The 21,882-nt window shown below is 30.0% G+C and overlaps 3 protein-coding genes across 3 annotated transcripts in view; 1 reads left to right on the top strand and 2 right to left on the bottom strand.

The window, feature by feature from the left end:
- The window catches only part of LOC119608457 (innexin inx1), a 133,495-nt gene extending 116,579 nt beyond the window's left edge, over nt 1–16,916 (bottom strand). The window contains exons 1-2 of the mRNA XM_037962889.1: nt 16,791–16,916; nt 16,571–16,713 (exon numbers count right to left, since the gene is read on the bottom strand). The gene's annotated coding sequence lies outside the window, so the exon portion shown is untranslated. The remainder of the gene's footprint in view (nt 1–16,570; nt 16,714–16,790) is intronic.
- LOC119608455 (AP-3 complex subunit mu-1) lies at nt 16,875–18,705 on the bottom strand. Its single transcript, XM_037962886.1, has 6 exons — nt 18,521–18,705; nt 18,372–18,459; nt 17,985–18,310; nt 17,682–17,841; nt 17,171–17,623; nt 16,875–17,111 (listed from the first exon to the last, which is right to left on the bottom strand). The coding sequence occupies exons 1-6, from the start codon at nt 18,553–18,555 to the stop codon at nt 16,926–16,928; spliced, it is 1,248 nt and encodes a 415-aa protein (XP_037818814.1). The 5' UTR covers nt 18,556–18,705; the 3' UTR covers nt 16,875–16,925.
- A 1,248-nt stretch (nt 18,706–19,953) lies between these two features.
- Nucleotides 19,954–21,201, top strand: LOC119608465 (leucine-rich repeat-containing protein 57). Its single transcript, XM_037962898.1, has one exon. The coding sequence runs from the start codon at nt 20,098–20,100 to the stop codon at nt 20,812–20,814; it is 717 nt and encodes a 238-aa protein (XP_037818826.1). The 5' UTR covers nt 19,954–20,097; the 3' UTR covers nt 20,815–21,201.
- The last annotated feature ends 681 nt before the right edge of the window (nt 21,202–21,882 follow it).

The raw sequence follows: 21,882 nt of genomic DNA, 5'->3' as shown, positions 1-21,882 counted from the left end.
ATTTCAGATCAATATCATTTACAGATCCAAAAATATACGTTTTTTAATTTAAAAATTCAAAAAATTTTAGATTTTTGGCGTTTTTTTGCCAAAAATGTGTCTTAACTCTTTTATTAATAAAATAAAATTTTCTTTAAGAACATATAACAATTTTATAGTTTTCTAAAAGGTATCTTTACGCAGAACGCTTTGGCGTAAAAAACTTGTCCTATTTTTTGAAAATGTTGCCACTGCGTCCTTCCGAATATGACCTATTTTTTATCAAAACTTCAACTTTGGGCGACATGTTCTAAAATCCCAAAGCTGGGATCAGAAAACAGAAAGCAGTTTTGGAAACCTCAATATGTTTTCTATTTACTCCAAAAGTATTTTCCCAGCCCTGAAAGAAATGTGGACCCTATGGGCAAAAAAGTAAAAAATCCCATTTTTGGGATTTTCATTCCTATTTTTGGGAATTGCGGGATGCCCTTTGACCTTTTCAATCTTTTTTTTTGCATTTTCTTATTTGAAATGACAAATTTAACAAGCGTTGAAAATTTCATTGAGTTTTGTTCATAAATAAAGATTTTGTCATATATTACATATTTGTTTAATTTCTAAAACTATGATTTATATCAAAATTTTAATAGGATCGCAGATAGCTACAACAATTTAGTCCATATTTATCCCTTAATATCATTTTTTAGTTAGATATGGAAATTCTCGACCCTTTACAAAAAATTTCAAGCCAATATCTCAATTACATTCAAAAATATGTTCATTTAAACCTGTGTCCTTTAATTTCATCTTTTTCATATTTTTGTATTAAGTATGACAGAACATATTTAAATCTTATATTTACCTATTTTCTATTTGTTTGCTTATCCTTATAATTGAAATGTTCTATTATGCTTAAATTTTCAAAAATTTATAACTATTTTTTACCTAAATTTTTTCGACAGATCATTTCGTTCTGTTTCGTTTATGATCATGTAGGTAAAAATATACAGGTAATGATAATTTCGATTCATTCACTAATAAGAAATATCAATGACTGAATTACAGGTTATAGTAATATAGTCCTAAATGTTAATAGGTAGACAATTCGTAATTTTTTACTTTGGAATACCTGTATCGGAAATGACAAGAATTGGTATATAAGTAAACTTCTCAGATTTTAAGTACCATATTTAATAAATCTACAATGAAGATTACATTAAAGTACGAAGAGTTGTGTTCCGTTTTATGGAGTGTATCTTCAAAAGGGCCAGAAAGAATTGAAGACATTTCAAATTATATAAAAACTACATATAGTAGAAAAGTAGACAAAACAGGCATATCAAAAATTGAAAACTTTTTGATGTAAAAAGTAAGTCTGTGGATGGAAATCAAAAGAAATTTCGATTAAAATTTTGTAGTTGGATGGAAACTACTACGGAAATCTCAACTTACAACACATCAACAGGAGCGCCTTGCAAGTCATACGAAGACTTATGTTCAAGGTCAAAAAAAAAAAAGAGGGTCACACAAAAACTTTTTTCAATCTCAAATGAGGAAATTGCTGATACATTTAACGAAATGCTGAAAAAGGAAAACCAACCTATGGATGTCGTACATATTGCAACTATTCTTCCTAATGCATCACCAAAACGACTTAAGCGAATTGTGGAAAGTATACCAACTCCAACATCATAATCAAATTTTACTGAAGAGGAAGCAATAGCGCTTATGTTGGAACTGGGTCTCAGTCGAAATAAGTACCAAATATTAAGGAAAGCTCTGCATGAAAAAGGACACAATATATTACCATCATACAAGGCGATCCAGGAAAAAAAAAACAAACTATCCTACTAAATCAACAAAAAATAATGAAGAATTGAAAAAATCCAAGAAGAATTTAAAGTTCAAATGGGATTAAACATCGACAAACCACTTTCAAGTTGCGGTAGTACAAATGACGGTAATACGGCGAGAAGGTTTTTTCGTGATTTTGAAATTACTTCAAAAATAACTGGAATCGACAAGGAGTTGCTTCGAAGAGTTAACACTATTTTAATGGCACTGAATAGTAAACATAAAATTAATGGAAATCGATTTGGGGAATACACATCTGAAATTTCTAAATTACTTGTATCTCTGTATCCATGGAGGGAACTAACAGCAATAGTACACAAAGTATTGTGTCATGGTCAAATAATAATTGAATCGAATATTCTTCCACTTGGAGAGAAGAAGCCCAGGAAGCGAGGAATCGAGATTTTAAGCATGTTCAACTATTCAGCTCAAGAAAATGCTCCAGGCAATCACAGAATGAAGATATTTTTAATAGTTTACTTCTATCTTCTGATCCTGTTCTTTCAACTATGCGAAAAAGATGGATTTGTTATGAAACTCTATCATCTCAAAACAAGGAAGATTTAAAGTACTTATATTACCTTCTGGATATGTATACCGATATGACAGATTATTTTATAGAATATAAGTAGTGTTAGGAATTAACTATATAAGTAGGTTGTAAGAATTAATTGTATTATGTTTAAGATAAACAGTTCAAATAAAAAAAGCTATTATACTAACTGATGATATTGTATTAAATTGTGTTTTATATTTCGGTGGGCGGGAAAGGTAATTTGTGTGGGGTGATTTAGGTGTTGTTGTGCGTGGCTCATAATAAAATTATAATTTTTTTTATTTTATATACAATATTATAATAAAATAATTAACTAAATAATTTTTAAAAATTGTCCAAATATTTTATTCAACACCAAATGTATGTTCTGTCATACTTAATACTAAAATATGAAAAAGATGAAATTAAAGGACACAGGTTTAAATGAACATATTTTTGAATGTAATTGAGATATTGGCTTGAAATTTTTTGTAAAGGGTCGAGAATTTCCATATCTAACTAAAAAATTATATTAAGGGATAAATATGGACTAAATTGTTGTAGCTATCTGCGACCCTATTAAAATTTTGATATAAATCATAGTTTTAGAAATTAAACAAATATGTAATATATGACAAAATCTTTATTTATGAACAAAACTCAATGAAATTTTCAACGCTTGTTAAATTTGTCATTTCAAATAAGAAAATGCAAAAAAAAAATTGAAAAGGTCAAAGGGCATCCCGCAATTCCCAAAAATAGGAATGAAAATCCCAAAAATGGGATTTTTTACTTTTTTGCCCATAGGGTCCACATTTCTTTCAGGGCTGGGAAAATACTTTTGAAGTAAATAGAAAACATATTGAGGTTTCCAAAACTGCTTTCTGTTTTCTGATCCCAGCTTTGGGATTTTAGAACATGTCGCCCAAAGTTGAAGTTTTGATAAAAAATAGGTCATATTCGGAAGGACGCAGTGGCAACATTTTCAAAAAATAGGACAAGTTTTTTACGCCAAAGCGTTCTGCGTAAAGATACCTTTTAGAAAACTATAAAATTGTTATATGTTCTTAAAGAAAATTTTATTTTATTAATAAAAGAGTTAAGACACATTTTTGGCAAAAAAACGCCAAAAATCTAAAATTTTTTGAATTTTTAAATTAAAAAACGTATATTTTTGGATCTGTAAATGATATTGATCTGAAATTTTTTGTATATTATTGGAAATTTTGTTGTCTAACTAACAAGAAAAAATTGAGTCCATTTGGTCCAAAATTACGCCCGGTATTCAAAAAAAGGAGGACCAAGGTATGGTAAATTTTGTATCACTAAATTTTTAAATGCCTATAACTCGGATATTATAAGAGATAAGTAGTATGTCCAAGCATGTTTTTTCAAGATCTCGTCGAGCGCTTTCACAAAATATAAAAATCTTTGTATTTGGGTGAAAAACAAAAAAATGGCACGAGTTTAAAAATTTTACATGTCGTAGGTACCCCACTTTGAGCCGCCACAGTGCCGTCCCTGGGGCATCTGCAGGGTTCATCTTCAAAACTTAAACTCGAATACTCCTTGGCTATGATCACGCCAAATTTTATCCCGATCGGATCAGCCGTTTAGAAATGCCAGATTTATTTCCAAAAAATTTCCATTCTGCCCCACTGTGCGTTGTCATTGAAGACGCCGAAGGGTCTTTTATCGCGCAACCACATCACATGGCTCTGTTGTTTAGGCAACAGCATCTAGGGCTGTAATTTTACTTCAAAACTCAGATCTATATTTAATTAGCCAGACTTATTTCAGTGGCCACAAGGACTTATTGTGATAAGTAGAGAGAAAATTGACGATAAATTAAAGATTTAGGTATTAACAACTCCGCCAACATCTCACACCCAGTTTCGCCAAGCATCCATTCAACTCCTCCGCCACTACAACCGTCACCTCTAATACAACTCAGAACCTCTCTCATCTATCAGATACAAATCCGTTGTCTAAAGCTGGTAAACTTCCTTTTGACAACGGATTATATCAATTTCCGTACTTTTCATTATGGGACTATAAAGCCCTTAAAGGAAATTGTATAAGCATTCTTTTGAGCAAAAAAAGGGCTCATTAAAAAAATAAATATTTGTTTTTGGAAACAATGAAGAAATAGCTATCTGAATTCCTTTGGACAATTTTTGCTAGGACCAATAGGTGAAAATTTACACTCATTTGAATAAAACCCTGTATGACCGAAATGTTTAACTTTGACCCCGAAGTTCATGACCGATAGCGCTAAAAATTTGCCTGGCCTACTATGCAATAGTACTAACCTTGGTGCAAATTTCGTTAAAATCGATTTTTTGAATTGGGTCACTTGATATGAAATTGCCCAAAGTATCGAATATTGTCAACCTGTATTTTTTTAAAAAAATAGTGAAATTTCGGGATCACAGTTTTAATTAAAAAATCGAAGTTTTTAAAAATGTTCTTTTTAAGACAAACACTTACTTTAAAAACAATTGTGTAAACTAACCATAAATAGTATTGCTGAACAATGCGGCTTATATAGTGCCGCACAAAGCGAACACTCAAACGACATGTAAAATTACTTCATCTAAACATTTAACAAAACTGACCTCTATTTTTATAAAGATTGAACAAAATCCTAAATGAATGTTTCTTTCAGAAACATTTCAGTTAATTAGATAAAGTATTCGTGTACTCGTAATTACAACATGTTGCAAAATAAATGAATTGAAAACAAAAACATAAAATCTTAAGATTTACTACACCGCTTGATTGGAAAAAAATCAACAAGAATTAAAACTTAAAAAATGACAGTTGATCAATTTTGTCTATATAAAGCTGTTTAAATTCAAACTGTAAAAATTAAAAGCATGTGAAAAAAATTTGTACCACTTGATAGATTTATGAAAAAAATAATTCACATTTTCTATATATTTTTCTTAAATAAAAATTTATATTTATAATAGTTACTTGATGGTTATACAAAATATAGCATGTGGGTGTTTGTTTGTAATGACGCATATATTTCTTACAAATTCATAGCTGTTAAGTTAAATGCTTTTAAACATATTTATGTATTTTAGATCTTTTTTTTTTGTTACTTCAATAGATACATACACTCACATGTACATATATATATTAAAAGTCCAAAGTTTATATTAGCATTTGAAGTTGAATGTTCTGTTTAAGAAATTTTGTATGCATTTTGTTTAAATAACTTGAAGTCAAATAAAATAAAACAGAAACCAACTTAAATGTGGCGGTGCGCTCGTGATGATGTACGAGTACAGCCCCAAAATAATAAAAGTTGTGTGTTGGCTGTTGGAACTCACACACACCCATAAAACCAGTTTCTATTTGAATAAATAAATGAAAATGAATGCATTTTTTAGTTTTGGGCATTTTTCTTTTTAACAATTTTTATTGTCGCTTAAAGTTTAAGAGAAAATAAACCAAAAAAAAAAAAAAAACTATAAAGAGATTTTAATCTTTATAAATGTTTGTTTCTTAAGTCTTTCGTTTTAATTAATTTAAAGACATGTTGTAAAATAAACAACCGTGTTTGTTTTCTAAGTCTTTTGTTTTATCGTTTTATGACTTGTTTTACTTTAGAACTGCATATAAAATTGAGTGAAGAAAAAAAGTTTTTAACTACTTTTCGAAATGGTTTTTCAGATTTTTTATCGCGAATTGGGGAATAATGATTACATAAAGTAATTCATTACATGGTCAATTACAATTACTTGTAATGTATAATTGGGCAACAACCAATTACAATTATTTGTAATTGTAATTGAAGTTTTGGCAATTGCATTTGCTTGTAATGTGTAATTGACCAATAACCAATTACAGCTACTTGTAATTATAATTGAAATTACAAGTATGTAATTGTAATAGTCAAAACTTCAATTGCAATTACTTCAAATGTTATGAAAAATAGAAATATTGATCATTATTAGTAAAAACTAATATTTTGTGTGGGAACAAATTGGATTCCGGAAAAGTCCAAATGGGAATGGTAATTTATGATAATCGAATCGGGTACCATATGAATTGAAGCCGAGAGACCTTAAATGACCATTTTCATATCCGAATTACTACTTAAACGCTATAAAAGAAGAAATGCTTTACGTGAACACCTGCAAGCCTTATTTCACGGTTTTCTTCTTTGACGACACTCCACCGCCCATTTGTGTATCTTACACGCAAGTGGCATAATAGTTCCTGTCCACGTACAGGCACTTTGCTCAAGTACTCGAATTATGTAATCTCTTGCCAAGTGATCACTTTGCGGAATGACAAGTAGCATGACCTCAAGAAGTGTCAATTGGATTAAATATAGAGGGGCCTTTCTGTCCAGTGACCCCAACTATCGATCCTGAAGCAGGACAAAAAGTTGTTATGGAAGACGTCGAAGGGTCTTTTATCGAGCAACAACATCACATGGCTCTGTTATTCCCGCTAATTTGGGTTTAAACCACAGCCACTACATGGATCTCGAAGGAACCTCAACCAATTGACCAGCCAGCACAAAGTCCTGCGGGCAACTGGCCACCCGTAGTACCAGATTATGTGGTGCTCTGGTTCGACCCCATGTCAAATCATTTCAAGGAAAGGCTGAGGATACATTTGATCATCACCAGTTTATAGTCCCGGCAGACTAGAGGTACTGGTAGCACCACTATGCCACGGGATTTCAATACACCAAGATTGGGTCTTCATCAAGGAAACAAACGGGGGGTGTAAGAAGTGAAAATGAGAGTTGCCCCAAAACATAACTTGCGATGAAAAATTGATCTATTACGAGATCGTATGGTAAGCCAAGCTAACTAGTCGAACCGACAATAAACCCAAATATCTATAAAGCAAAGTACTTGGCGGGACCAAAATGGTCCCAGAATAAGCGGCCATTTTTGAAAGTATTACATCATTACAACCCTAGGCAATGTAATTTGTAATAATTTGGATAGAAGTGGTTTTGAAATTTTTCCTCATCATCAAAATAGTCTAGACCTTCGTATTTTCTATTAAAAGCAAAATAGAAATTCGAAATTTTGTTCGTTCGCATTTAGAGGAACAGACCCTTAAACAATCTCAAATTTATTTGGCATTATTTAGATTCTAACAAATATCTATAATTACTAACTGAAAAAACTCATTTCAAATACTGTTTAATAAATTATTGGAAAATTTTGTAATCTAACAAATCGGTATTTACAAACAAAAAATACTCTCATAATATTTTAGCAAACAATTAAATTGAGGTGGAAATTTTTTTTCATTCATATTTAAATACAATTAAAAACACACAATTTTATTAACAAATTAGTAAAGTGATGATAGAGCATTTATTATTAATTATATGTATGAACAAAATTAAAAATAAAAAACACGTTTTTGCCATAAAAATAAACAGATATTTTAAATGTGTTAAACAATAAATTTGTTTAAAACTCTGTTCAAAATATGTTTAACAACAAGTGGTAGAAATTTTAATAATTCTTACAAGAATAAAACGGTTATAAAACACAAACAACATTTTATTGGCAAAAATATGATAAAGAAGACAAGACAAATTTGAGGAGAAATAAAAACAAAAACAAATACTTAAGAGAAACCTGGCAGAAATGAAGCAGCACAAGTAAAATTTAACATATTTATAGCCACTAAACCCTATAGTTATTAATTAGTTATTATTAGTTAAGATAATCGAATGTAACATATTTCAACTGTTTTAAAGAAATACAAATATATAAATGAAATCCGTTAGAATTTCTGACATTTTAAATTTCTAACAAATGTTTTACATTAATTATTTCAATAAGACTTCTAAAATGTATTCGTAGCACGTTTAAAAACAGTCGCCTATTGCTGTTTATACATCTCTAACTAGTTTTCTTATAAACCCCCATATTGTTAGCGTTAAATGATTTTTTTTTTTCAAAATACTTTGAGCGCTACCATTTTTGTCTGTTAATTGTATTGTAGACCGAAGTGTAGTAGCAACAAACACTAACAGCAACAGCAGCGGCAGCAAACAACAAAATCCGCAACATCACAGCAGCCAACAACAAGATAAATATAAAAATTTTTAACAAGTCACTACACTTCAACTAGCAACTTGGTGTTGAAATTTAAGAATATAAGTCTACGACTTTAACGTTCTTTTTCTGTTCATTCTTTTTCGTTATTTCAGCATCGTTTTTCTTGTATAAAGAGTAGAGAACCAACCGGTCGAATGCTTCTGTTGGAAATAGGAATTAATTAAACGCCTTTAAAACTCAATAATTTTATAAAATTCTTTTTAAAAAGAAACGCGTATACTTTATATTGTTTTAACATGCATGCTGCCGTTCCTTGTTGAAACTACCGTTGCTGCTGCGTTTGCCGTTGTTAAGAAAATAAAGTAATATTTTTTATTAAAGTTAATAATGACATGGCGTTAGTATTTAATTAAAAAGCTGTTGTTAAAGAGGAATGAATATATGTATAGGGAAAATGGACACTGAAAAAAAGTTAAGTAAAACAAAAGACTTAAGACACAAGCGCTAAATTTCTCACAAAAGGCGTTTCAATTTAAATGCTAAAAATGTCAAAATTTTATTTAAAATTAAAAGTGTTAATATTCACAAGCGAGCATCTTATAAATTTTTTGTGTTGAAAAGCTTGTACTTCTTAAAATCACAATAAATTAAATTGTTAATTAAGTAAATCCACTTTTTGTTACAGTTATAGGCACAGAAAGAGCATCTTGCTGTTGAAATGTAGAAGTTTTAAAAAATAACTCTTTAATAAAACGTGCTTAAATCGTATCGGAATGATGATAATATATTGGTTGGTGACCCTCGTTATCTCGACCTAGATACAGCCCATTACTTTCCCTTCTAAACCTTACAGGCTACAATCCTGGTTTATGAATTAGCACTTTGTTGATGCTTCGCAGTGATAAAGATTAATTTGCTCCGCTCTTAGACCTTTCGGAAGGCTCATTACAGTTTATATTTGACCGCACCTTGTGAGGGTAATAATTCTGAATGAATTCTGATCCTTTATCTTTATCTTCTATGTATTCGCATTTAATTGTGCAGCTTTATGTTCCAAGTTCCTTATTCTTCCAAGTTCCAAGTTTTATGTTCCAACTTCCTTATTCTGGTGGTGATAAGTGTTAATGTTGCTTTGTAAACCAGAATTAAGGAAATTTTCGAACTCACAACATAGTTTGATAAGGGATTTGTAATACGGGGACGTATACTATCATTGCGAGATGACAACTTTTCATGGACCAGCGCTTAAGGTCATTGGACCCAGAGTGCTAACCTATACTTATGCGGAGCATTGTATAGGAACAAGGAAAATAGGTTGTGGGAGGGACTTGAAAAGTGGCCCGCACCTTGTGAGGGTAATAATTCTGAATGAATTCTGATCCTTTATCTTTATCTTCTATGTATTCGCATTTAATTGTGCAGCTTTATGTTCCAAGTTCCTTATTCTTCCAAGTTCCAAGTTTTATGTTCCAACTTCCTTATTCTGGTGGTGATAAGTGTTAATGTTGCTTTGTAAACCAGAATTAAGGAAATTTTCGAACTCACAACATAGTTTGATAAGGGATTTGTAATACGGGGACGTATACTATCATTGCGAGATGACAACTTTTCATGGACCAGCGCTTAAGGTCATTGGACCCAGAGTGCTAACCTATACTTATGCGGAGCATTGTATAGGAACAAGGAAAATAGGTTGTGGGAGGGACTTTGAAAGTGGCAGGGATACATCTGCAGGAATTTTGTTTCCCATACGAACTAGCCAATCTACAACAAATGAATGTGTGCTTGATGAAATATACTGCGTAAAAATATACGGGTATGATGAACAAGTTTCGTAATTTCAGAGGATCACATTCCTTAGTAATATCGACAGAACAGTAAAATATATTCCACGTTGCTGCGGTGCACAAGGGAATCAATAGAGTTGGAGACCCTACAGTCGCCGATAGGTATCTTCGTCCTCGCCTTTTAGAAAATCGTTTATGAAAATAAGAACTAGGGTATGGGAAAGAACGGAGCCTTGAGAATGATATATTACAAAGAGGTTTTAGCTTTGAATTTAGAGAGAATTTGGTCGACATCCACAATTTGTTGTGATTTCTATAATCAGTGAAGTTTAAGATAGCTGACTGATTGGGTATTCGATGCCAGTGTTGGGTCTGCCAACAATCCCTGGGAAAGCTAGTCGCTATACGGCTAAAGTTGCATTGTTGAGTTTGACAGTTTGGTCCAATAGTTTGTGACACCTAATTATCTGAGACATACAAATATTAAAGTGCCATTTAGTCTACTCAGCTGCATGTGCAACATTACCAGGTGGGAAATTTCAATACAAGAAGAGAGCAGTAGATTTTAATTCACATATTGGATGATTTCCATAATGAATGTTTTTAGATTTTATTTTCCTGGATCAAATGAAATTTATAGCACATAAGGGATTACAATTATCAAAGTTTATTTTATCGATCGAGCAATCCATGGTCGAAATTATAATACGAAAGTACAGATATATAAACTTCTTATTCAATTTATACAAACTGAAATTTTCTTGCTTCAAATTGGAAATCTTTGAAAAATACTTTTAGTTTTTAAACAATACCCAGCAAAAAATAATTGATGTCATACTTTACAAACGACATCTTAATCACATCTAAAAATGCGATTGCATACTTTTCGCTTTTATAAACCAAACATATACTTACAAATTAAAACACAGTTAAAAATGAGAAAAGAGATGTAGAAAAGTCACTACAAACAACATATTCGAAGTACTTCAAATTTTGATGAAATTTACATAAGCGTTTCATTGAAAGAATGTGGTTTATTTTTGACATACAAATATCGGATTTTTACAGCTTCTAAAGATAAGATTAGATGTAGTTCAAAGTTGTCAAAAATGAACAACATCCCTCCAATGACACGCTAATGTAAAATTCATAGGTTTTTCACCTGAATTTGAAGCACTTCGGGTTACTAGTTGTGATGAAAATTCTACATCTTTTTCCACACTTTTTTTGCTGGGTAAGAAAGCATTAAATTATTTTTATAGCCATAACCATCATTTCAAAACCTTAAAAGTAGTTTTTTCCAACAATTTTTGTTCTATTTCAAATATTATTCATATACGCCAAACAAAACTTGCATAAAAATTTTATGTTTTTGCCGCACCCATGTAACAGGCCCATTAAAACCAAATGTCTGAGCCTAAGATGTTATTTATTATTTTAACATATTGAAGAAATACGTGTTTGTTTGTTTGAAGCAAGCGATAGTAAATGCTGCGTGCAGCTATGTCTGTTTCAAACCCAAAAAAATTAAACATGTTTGAAAAAAGTATCAAGATAAAAAATGCAACAGAAAAAATAAAGTCTAAAATTTTACGTTTTAACGAGATAAAGACACTAGGTAAACACTGTTCCATAGATATATAAAACACATGGTAAACTTTTTTAAAATAAAGTTAGTTTTTAAAAATTAATAATTAAAAATAAATCTAATTACATTTTTTAATTTAGCCGAACAAATAGTTTACATTACTATTACGAAGTTCAAAGTTTCAGTATTGCTCGATAATGCTCTTGAATTTTTATCTTTTAAATAAATAGCATATTCTTCTATTAATTTACCACCCATTGCTACAAAAAAAAAAAGTCATAAAAATAAACATTTTTTTTTCGAACTGCATATTTTAGTACCTTATTTTTTGTGCAGAAGAATTGTGTTTAAAAATGCATTACTAAATCTGTGTAATGTCTAAAACTGGTTTTTACTTCAAACTATAGACATGTTCAAAAACTTTATTTATTTATTTATCTTGTTTGAAATTCATTCATTTGCATTTGCTAAAAAAGGTCTGTTGTACACTAAAATAAACAGAAATTAACCCATAAACTGTTAAGGTATTTTAAATGCTAATACTCAAATGAATTTCATACTAAAAATAAATTAATTTTAAAAATTTTTATTATTTAGAAAACTGTTACAAGGAAAAATGATGCAAAATTTTCAAATTCTCGTGAATTCTATGAAAAAAACATAAATGTTGAAGCAAGTACAAGTATAATAAAAATGTACATAAATTATAGAAGCGGTAAAGTTCTAAATATTATTGATTCGTTTTACTATGTTTTGTAACTTTATTTTTTTTTCTCGCATTAAATTTTATGACCAGTCTTTTGTTGTTTTTTTTTTTTGCAACTCATTTCAAACCCTGTATGTCAAAACGAATATTGTCTTAGGCTAGACATGTTGTTTGAAATTCCAGCTTCGATATGTATTCATACGAGTCGTGGCTAATAAATTATTCAGTTGGTGAAAAGAAATGTCGTTTTTTTTTCTATGGTATAGAAAAAAAGCGCAAATGTAAAAAATTTTTCGATTTGTTGTAAGTTAACATGGACTTTTATGGTTATCAATTGTTTCAAACTTAATTTTTGAATAGCTTTTTATGTACGTTTAGGTCCGATCATATGAAAATAGGAAGTATGTATATACTAGGGTATTTTTATCTCATATGGTAAAAAATGTGTGAAATTTTTTGGGGTCATCCGCCTATAATGTTTCTTTCTGTCAGTTTTTGGGATTGCCAAAGTTTGAGCACAATTGGAAGATATTAACCCGTGCCACTGGACACTCAAAGTTTTGAAAATGTCGATTTTTTGGCAGTTTGGCGACTTCGACGACCCATAACTCTGGAACTGCTAAAGCTATTGGCCAGTATCATACATTAAATTAAAGACCATACTGTTTATAATGTTTTATATTCTATGCTATGGTATACCGTTAATTTTAGACCCACAACAATGTTTTTTATGTATATTTTTTTTTTCATACTGTATCACTGGCGACCCCAAGCAGGTAAAACCAAACTAGTTTAAAAAGTATTGGACAGACTTAAGATATCCCAAAACGAGGCTGTTTGCGTTCACTGGGATGGAAAACTGCCTAGATATATGATATCACATGGGACTAAAGAACAACTCCTGGGCGTTCCTGAAACTGACAGTAGCTCAGGGGAGGAACAAGCAGTGTACGAATGTCTGGAGGAATGGGGTCTCACCAGCTCGGTCGTGGCTATGTGCTTCGATACAACAGCATCAAATACTGCGAGACTCAATGGAGCGTGCAAATTTCTGGAGCAGATGTTAGGTCGAGAGCTTGCCGACAACACGTTTTAGAAGTCTTGTTGAGAGGGGTTTTTGACTGCAAGTTTGAAAGCACATGGGGACCTCAACCAGACATATTGAAAAAGTTTCAAAAAGAATGGTCGGCGATTAATAAATCCAAGTTCGATGTAGGGGAAAATGTATTGAAATTACTGCCCAAAGAAGAAGTAGAGAATATCAAAGAACTGCAAAGAAAACTAATCGAATGCCAGCCAAGAGCTGTTACAGTTGGCACAGCTGTTACATATCTTGGTCATCTTAACGGAAAAGATGTGCGCCGGCATTTATTCAGATAAACTTATTTCGGTATCGGTATCAATACAGGGATTCAATTTTAAACGGTATTAATAACGATATCGGTTACCAATTTGCAATAAAGAGCCAAAATATCCCCTATTATAAGAGCCCATTGACAGGAAATTTCCTTTAATAGATTTTCTAAGTTAATATTAAAAAAGATTAAAAAAGTACCGGTTGAAAAGATTAGGTCCATTTTTATAGAATAATTTATCTATACACAGAACATAATCATGTCGAATTTTATCCGGATATAATTATTTAATAACGAATTAAGTGGTATTAAGTGATTTTCAGAACTTATGGACAGATTCGCAAAATTTTCCGTAGAATGATTTACATATACAAAATACACATTTATGTTTAATTTTATCCCGGTAACCTTGATTGTCTATGTGCATTTAAGAGATTTTCGGAAATGGTCGTATAAGGGAGTTGTGACCAATTATGGACCGATAAGTAAAAAATTTCGTATAATGATTTATATGAAAAAAAATTCAATTCGAATTTCACTCCAATAGATTTATTAATTATTGAAATATGTGCGTGTAGGTGATTTTCGGATTGGAGCTATGACCAATTACGGGCCAGATCCGTAAATAATTGGGTAGAATGATTTTTATTTACACAAAACATATTCAACTCGAATTTTATCACAATAGCATTATTTATCAATGAAATATGTGCGTTTATGTGATTTTCGGAAGTGGGCATTATATGGGAGCTATGACCAATTGTGGACCGAATGAGATCTACGTTGATATTATGATTTCTGAACCGATTTTGCTGAGTTTCAATAAGAAACTGCTTAGGATAACAGTAAATATTTTGAGTGAATTTGGTTGATTTCCATTGCTTAGTTTTTACATGAGCGTATTTTACACAGACAGACAGACAGACGGACATAGCTAAATCGACTCAGAATTTCATAAGGACCAAGAATATATATACTTTGTTGGGTCTTAGACGAATATTTTTTTGGGTTACACACGGAACGACAAACTTATATACAGTATTGTTCGAAACTTGTTTTGGCAATGTATACAAAGTGCTATATTTTATATTTTAACCCCCTTATTCACAAACAAAATTTTTATTTTATAAAAGGTTTATAAAACAAAATTTCCATACAAAATCTAATTTATAAACATTTTATAAAATAAAAATTTTGTTTGTGAATAAGGGGGTAATAATTTAATTTTTGGTGAGTAGAGTAAGTCTTGATGTTGAAATACAAATAAAATTGGATTGTTTTACTTTCTGGGAAATTTTTGACCAACAAAATGAACCATAGGATTAAGTACATTGAACAGAACAACTTACTTTATTGCGATTTTCAGCATGATAATGAACAAAAACACTTGGCAAAGTTGATCTAAGAGTAGCTATCGAGTAATGGGACCCAAATTCTTTGATTGTCCATCAAAAGCTCCTGACTCAAGTCCCTTAGAGATGCTGTTAGGAATTCTGAAGCGCTGGGTCGAAACTCGCAGTTTTAGAAAACATTGCAGCTGACGAATGACTTAAAATCCGATTGGGATTCATTACGAACTACACTAGTAACTAATCTATTCCATAAAGGTGTTTGGAACTCAAAAGGACCAAAGATTTTCATATGAAAATCAAAAAGTTGCTTAAGTTTCGAACAGCTATTTATATAGTTAATTCAGTTATTATTTTCTTGTAACTCACAGCGAAATGGAATTAAACTTTTGTTGTTGTTATTATAATGTAGACACATAATATTATTATTATCAATTATATAATTTTGAATAAATCAATTAAAATAGAAAATATAGCACTTTGTATACAATGGCAAAAAAAGTTGATTAGGTTTCACCACTGATGGTGGTGGAGGGTATAAAAAGTACCAGTTGAATGACTAAAAACTACCAAAATGTCTCCTATTACAGATTTTCATTTAATCAGTATGCTGCATTCTTAATTTTGCGTTTCTAGTTCCAATACTATATATAAATTAAAAAGTAAGTTGGAAAACGGAAAAGTACCAAAGAGTTCCTTTCGTATAGATTTAATACTATATAAAATTAAAAAGTTGAAGATGAAGAAGGAAAAAGTAATAAAGAGTTCCCTTTTATATATTTTTCATTCCATCAGGAACCTATACATCTGATTTTTGTTTCTAAGTTCAATAATTCATTTTTATAGGTTCTCATTTACTCCGGACTGTATATGCTTAATATTATTATTATTTCTAGGTTCAATAAAAAAAAAATCAAAAAGTACCTTTGAAGAACGAAAAAATACCAAAAAAATGTTCTTGGTACCGAAGTTAATCCATTAGCATACTTAGTGTTACTAAATATATCAATTTTTTAAATTTTATCAAAATTTCCTTTGTTATTCCAAAAAGTCGCAATATCGTAGTGGGAGCCCTTCATTATGTGATCATACCAAAAGCACCAAAAATATGTACTTTCTAAAGTTAAACATAAATTAAAATTTTTATCAGAATCGTTTACATTCAATAAAAATCAAATAAAATTTTTCGTTGTCAGATGAAGTTTTTGTATGTGACCAATATCGGTTCAATCCCCATAAGTCAACAAAATTGTATTATAATCAATATTATTAATCATAAATGCAATTCGCACCATAAAAATCTTAGCCTTAGGAACAATAACTACTACATTTTGCAAGTAATAGATAACAAAAAATACACTTACCAACATATTAAAACTTGCTATGAATTTATCTTGAAATGTCTTGAATAAAATTGATGATTGATATGAATTTTTATGAGTGCAATAAATAAAGCTGAATATGCATAAGTTAGAAAAAGTCTTGAAATGATAAAAATCTTGAAGTTCTATAAATAAAGATTAAATTTGAAATCAATTAATGTATGAATTATTAATATTATTTTATTAAAAATACAACATTTACCTTTTTTTGTAATATTATTAAAGACTTAACTTAAAAAACGTTTAATCTCTTGCTTCAAAACTAATGTTACGCGTTTTAGATAAATTAAAATTTAATGGAATAGTTTAGTTTTATTTTTAATGAGATTTTTCCAATTTACATGCGAACTTGGAATTTACCAGCCTTGGTAATATATTTAACACCTTTAAAAGGTTTATACTTTTCACCATACATATCAAGGCGATTAACTTTAAGGCCAGAGACGGCCATTTGAGAAATAGTAAATTGCACATTTATAGTAGGATTAGAGCCCAAGCTAGGGGTACCAGGAGGTATGGAGACCTTAAAAAGATAAAGAGTGAAAAAAATATTTTTATTATGGGAAGAAATATTCAACTTACAGTTCCTCTTATATTGGGCAGATTAGTAACATCTATACGTCCCACATCCCAGGTTAAAGTTTTTGATACCGAATCAAAGGTATATTTGCCCTGATTCGGTGTTAGTATACAATTAAGTACACATTTTGGCATAGCTATTTCCAATTTAACTTTATCCACCGAACGGCCCATTAATGTGCGAGTACCCACAGTCAAATCTAAACGTCCCTGTTCTCCTGTCTTAATGGAGAAATTATGTCTTATATAAATGGGTATAGCTACCACAGATTGTGAGCTTATGTGATAGGACATTAAACGGAAGTTGCCATCTGGTGGGATAAAACTTAGTAGACGTTCAGCTTCCCATCTCTTAAAGCGTACACAAGGATGGAAGGAAACATCATCAAAGAGACGAGGATTCATGAAGGATAATGTTAAATCGGGCATACCGGACAATTTGATACAGCAATCAATCTAGGAATAAATAAATCTTATATTAGGGACCTAATTCTATTTAAAAACAAAAACTTACATAGCCTTGTATTTCAGCAAAGACAGTGGAACCTGATTTATCAATTATGGCATCAACTTCCTCAATAACATCGAAATAGGCTTCGTTGTTAGTATAACGAACTCCACTACGACGCCAAGGAATGGCAGACAATTGACCCTGGGGCAAGGTGGTGCTGACACTTTATAAAAATACATTACAACAAATACGTTAATATTTTAAATAATGGCGTAATTGACAAATAGGAGAATTATTCCTTTAATATTGATGATTTTTTCAAATTAAGAATTTCTAAAAGAAACCAATATTTGACATGACACTTACTTGCTTTTACCGGTCACCGTATTGGCAATAGTTCTTAATATAGTTGGTGGCTTAATCAGCTCCTTTAATATATTACTTTCCGTTGCCAAGGGGAAGCCATTGTCGAGCATTTCATCCAACAACTCATAAACCAAAACATAATTTTCTTTAATAATCGATTCCGAACAATCACCAAAATAATCTTCAAAAGTGTCCACAACACGATGTAAGAATTCAATAACAAATAAAGGAGGCACTTCTTGTTTACAGGCAGCCACCAAAGAAATTCCCTTACGTTGCACAGTTATCAAGTAATAGTGGGGTGTGGAGATAACAGGAGGTACATCCTTTTTATAACAAACAATGAAATTTAATATTATTCAGGAAAAGGTCTACCTGTTTACTTACATATGGTGAATTTCTTTGGGCATCTAAGAAATAGTCACATACGGAACGGGACACCACCGAACGCCAATGTTTTTCCAAAAAAACATCGCTAAAGCAAAAAAAATGTCTTTAGCAAGCAAAATTGTTAACAAACTCACTCTGATACTCACCCACTATTATTAACAATAAATAAACTATGTATCATTATTTATTATATGTTTTTAACACTTTTGTTGTCCTAAAATTTTGTTAATTTTCTTTTTTTCTCACAAACAAATAGAAATGCCAACAAATTTCAACAATTTTCTTTCTTCCACACACATACACCAATACTAATACTTACTGAACAGCTGGTCGCTTAATAGTTGCACAAAATAGTAGTAAAAGAAAAATTTTATGATTTCGTAAAGAGTTGCCAATACATATAAAAAAGCTACAATAAAAAAATTTAATTTATTCTATTAATATTTTATTTATAATGTGAACTGGTATCAAGGCGAATTCAGATAAGGTGGTGGCAGTTCTGCAACAACAACATTTTACATGTATTTTGTTTTTGCATTTGGTTTACGTAGATGTCAAAAACCATAACTACGGCCAATTCATTTCATAAAAATTTTTGTAAAATTTTTATATTTTATTAAAAATCTGAATTCGCCTTGGTTCTACAGTAAAAAGGAAAAGTCGACTTTTCGACTTTTTGCATTTTGTTAAAAGTCGACTTTTTGCATTTAGTTAAAAGTCGATTTTACGACTTTGTCATTTAATTAAAAGTCGAATTTTAGTATTTTATAAATATGTAGAAGACTTTTTCCGACATTTAGACGTTTTCGAATTTCTGACTTTTTTCGACTTTCCGATTTTTTTTTTTTTAATTTTCCGACTTTTTTCGACTTTACGATTTTTTTTTTGACTTTTCAATTTTTTAGACTTTTCGACTATTTTTTGAATTTTTTCGACTATTTTCGAGTTTTTCCGACTATTTTCGATATTTACCACTAATTTCAAATTTTCTACTATATTTGACTTTTTTCTACTATTTTCGATTTTTCTACTTCTTTCGACTTGTGCATTTTTACGACTTTTCGACTTTTTTGAATATTTATTTACAAAGTCGATTTTCGACTTTTTTCATAGACGATAGTCGAGTTATCGACTTTTTTGGAACAAAATAGTCGACATCCACTTCTTTCGACAAAAAGTCGATTTAAAGAACCCTTCTATTAGAGATAGAATCTTAAAATATTAATGTGCAACATTAAAATTCATAAATTTAAAAAATTCAAAATTTGTGTAGTGGGTTTTTCATAAAAATAGTTTTTAAGATTAGAAAAATTATCGAAAACTTTCAAAAAAAATTATTTATTAATTTATCAAAACTTTTATAAAAAGCTATCTTAAAAATTTCGAAAATTTTTCTATTTACAAATTCTGAAACATTTACTAAATATTAATTTTTTGACTGTAAGTCCTTAAAAAACAATTTTTATTAAAATTTTTCTGTTTTATTTCAAATCTAGCGTTTTTTGAACTTGACAAATTAAAGCCACCTGTATAATCTTAATCTGGCAACTTCTACTTAATTGACCTCTCAGCTGTTTGACAACTGTCAATTAACGTGAAAAAAAAGTCCAAAACAAAAGTAAAGTCACAACGAAAAAGTACACACAAAACTTTTTCATAATTACAATATTAATATAATTTATATTTCTCTTTAAATAAACAATAAGTGAGTAATATCGACGTAATGGGCAATAAACAAATCAAACAACACCTGGAAACTGCACAAAAGACGGGAATTTTAAAGATTTCCCTGCAAAGGCTACAGGAGCTGCCACCGCAATTGAAAAACTATCCAAATGTTTTGAAGACATTGGATCTGTCGCAGAATCGTTTCGAACTGATACCCGAGGAAATTAGTAAATTTACTCTTATCAAACATTTCAATATGAGTGGGAATCGTATAACTGAGGTGCCCGATGCTTTAGGAGAACTTATCAAATTGGAGGTGTTGATATTAAATGATAACATGATTACCCGCATACCTAGAACGCTGAACAATTGTAAAAACCTTAAGACTGTTAATTTGAGTCACAACCAAATTACCGAGTTTCCCGTGATGCTGTGTGGGCTTAAACATTTAGATGTTTTGGATTTGTCACGTAATAAAATCACCTCTATACCGGATGAAGTGGGTACATTGTATGTGACAGAGTTGAATTTGAATCAAAATCAAATTTCATCTTTGTCCGAAGAGATAGCAGCTTGTCCTAAACTGAAAACTTTACGTCTGGAAGAGAATTGTTTGCAGGCAAATGCCTTCACACCACGCATACTCAAAGAATCGAAAATTTCTAATCTATCTGTGGATGGCAATTTATTCCAGTCTAAACAATTTACCGATCTAGATGGTTATGATGTCTATATGGAACGTTATACAGCTGTTAAGAAGAAAATGTTTTAATATGTTGTGCTATTGTGTTTGTTGGATACAAAATATAATGCAACTGAAAAATATTTATTATCTAGAAATATTTAATCATAATCATTTATAGATAGATATATACTTATATAGTAACACCACCTAAGTAAACTGAAAAGACAAGACATGCTTTTTACTTCTAATCAATTATTAGTGGTTTATTTAGGACACTATTTTGCAATTGTAAAATTAGCTTGAAATTACTTTAAATTATTATTGTATGAATGTACGTGATTGTGGCTGTATTTTCACTAATTTCTATTTTGATAAAGTAAATATTTATTGTATTTTAGTTACTCTATTTCTTAAATAAAGTAATTAATATTAAAAAATCTAATATTTTTATGGAATAAATAAAAACAAATTATATTAATCAAGACTTTTGTTAATTTTTTTTACAAAATTATTGATCAATTTTGTCTTTATAGAAAATTCATGATAAATTTTGTTTTCATAGCAAATTTTTCATAAATTTAGTTTTTATAGCAAATTTTCGATAAATTATCAATTTTATAGAAAATTGTCTATAAATTGTATTTTTATAAAAACTTTTTTTATAGAAAATTTTCGATAAATCTCCTTTTCATGAAAATGTTTGCTCATTTTTTTATAGAAAATTTTTGCTAATTTTTTTTATAGATTTTTTTTAATTTTTCATAAATTTAGTTTTTATAGCAAATTTTCGATAAATTATCTATTTTATAGAAAATTTTCTATAAATTGTATTTTTATAAAAATTTTTTTATAGAAAATTTTCGATAAATCTCCTTTTTATGAAAATGTTTGCTCATTTTTTTTATAGAAAATTTTTGCTAATTTTTTTATAGATAATTTCCTTAAAATTTACTTGTATAGAAAATTTAAATTTTAATTTTATTGAAAATTTTCGTTGAATTTTCTATTTGTAAAAAATTTCCGTTGAATTTTCTATTTATAAAAAATTTTTGTAAAATTTTCTATTTATAAAAAATTTTTGTTAAATTTTCTACTTATAGAAAATTTTCGTTAAATTTTCTACTTATAGAAAATTTTCGTTAAATTTTCTACTTA

The sequence above is a fragment of the Lucilia sericata genome, unplaced genomic scaffold, assembly GCF_015586225.1.
Source record: "Lucilia sericata isolate MDLA Ls3-8-SP2 unplaced genomic scaffold, ASM1558622v1 Contig000838F_arrow, whole genome shotgun sequence".
NCBI lineage: Eukaryota > Metazoa > Arthropoda > Insecta > Diptera > Calliphoridae > Lucilia > Lucilia sericata.
This window is presented reverse-complemented; position numbering and strand designations above follow the sequence as displayed.

Excerpts from the sequence above, each read along its gene's own strand:
- LOC119608455 (XM_037962886.1), bottom strand. The coding sequence starts at position 18,555 with ATGATACATAGTTTATTTATTGTTAATAATAGTGG. Across the intron at positions 17,624-17,681 it reads TTGCTGAAATACAAGGCTAT|ATTGATTGCTGTATCAAATT; the intron begins GTAAGTTTTTGT and ends ATTTATTCCTAG. Across the intron at positions 17,112-17,170 it reads TGCCCAATATAAGAGGAACT|GTCTCCATACCTCCTGGTAC; the intron begins GTAAGTTGAATA and ends TATCTTTTTAAG.
- LOC119608465 (XM_037962898.1), top strand. The coding sequence starts at position 20,098 with ATGGGCAATAAACAAATCAAACAACACCTGGAAACTGCACAAAAGACG.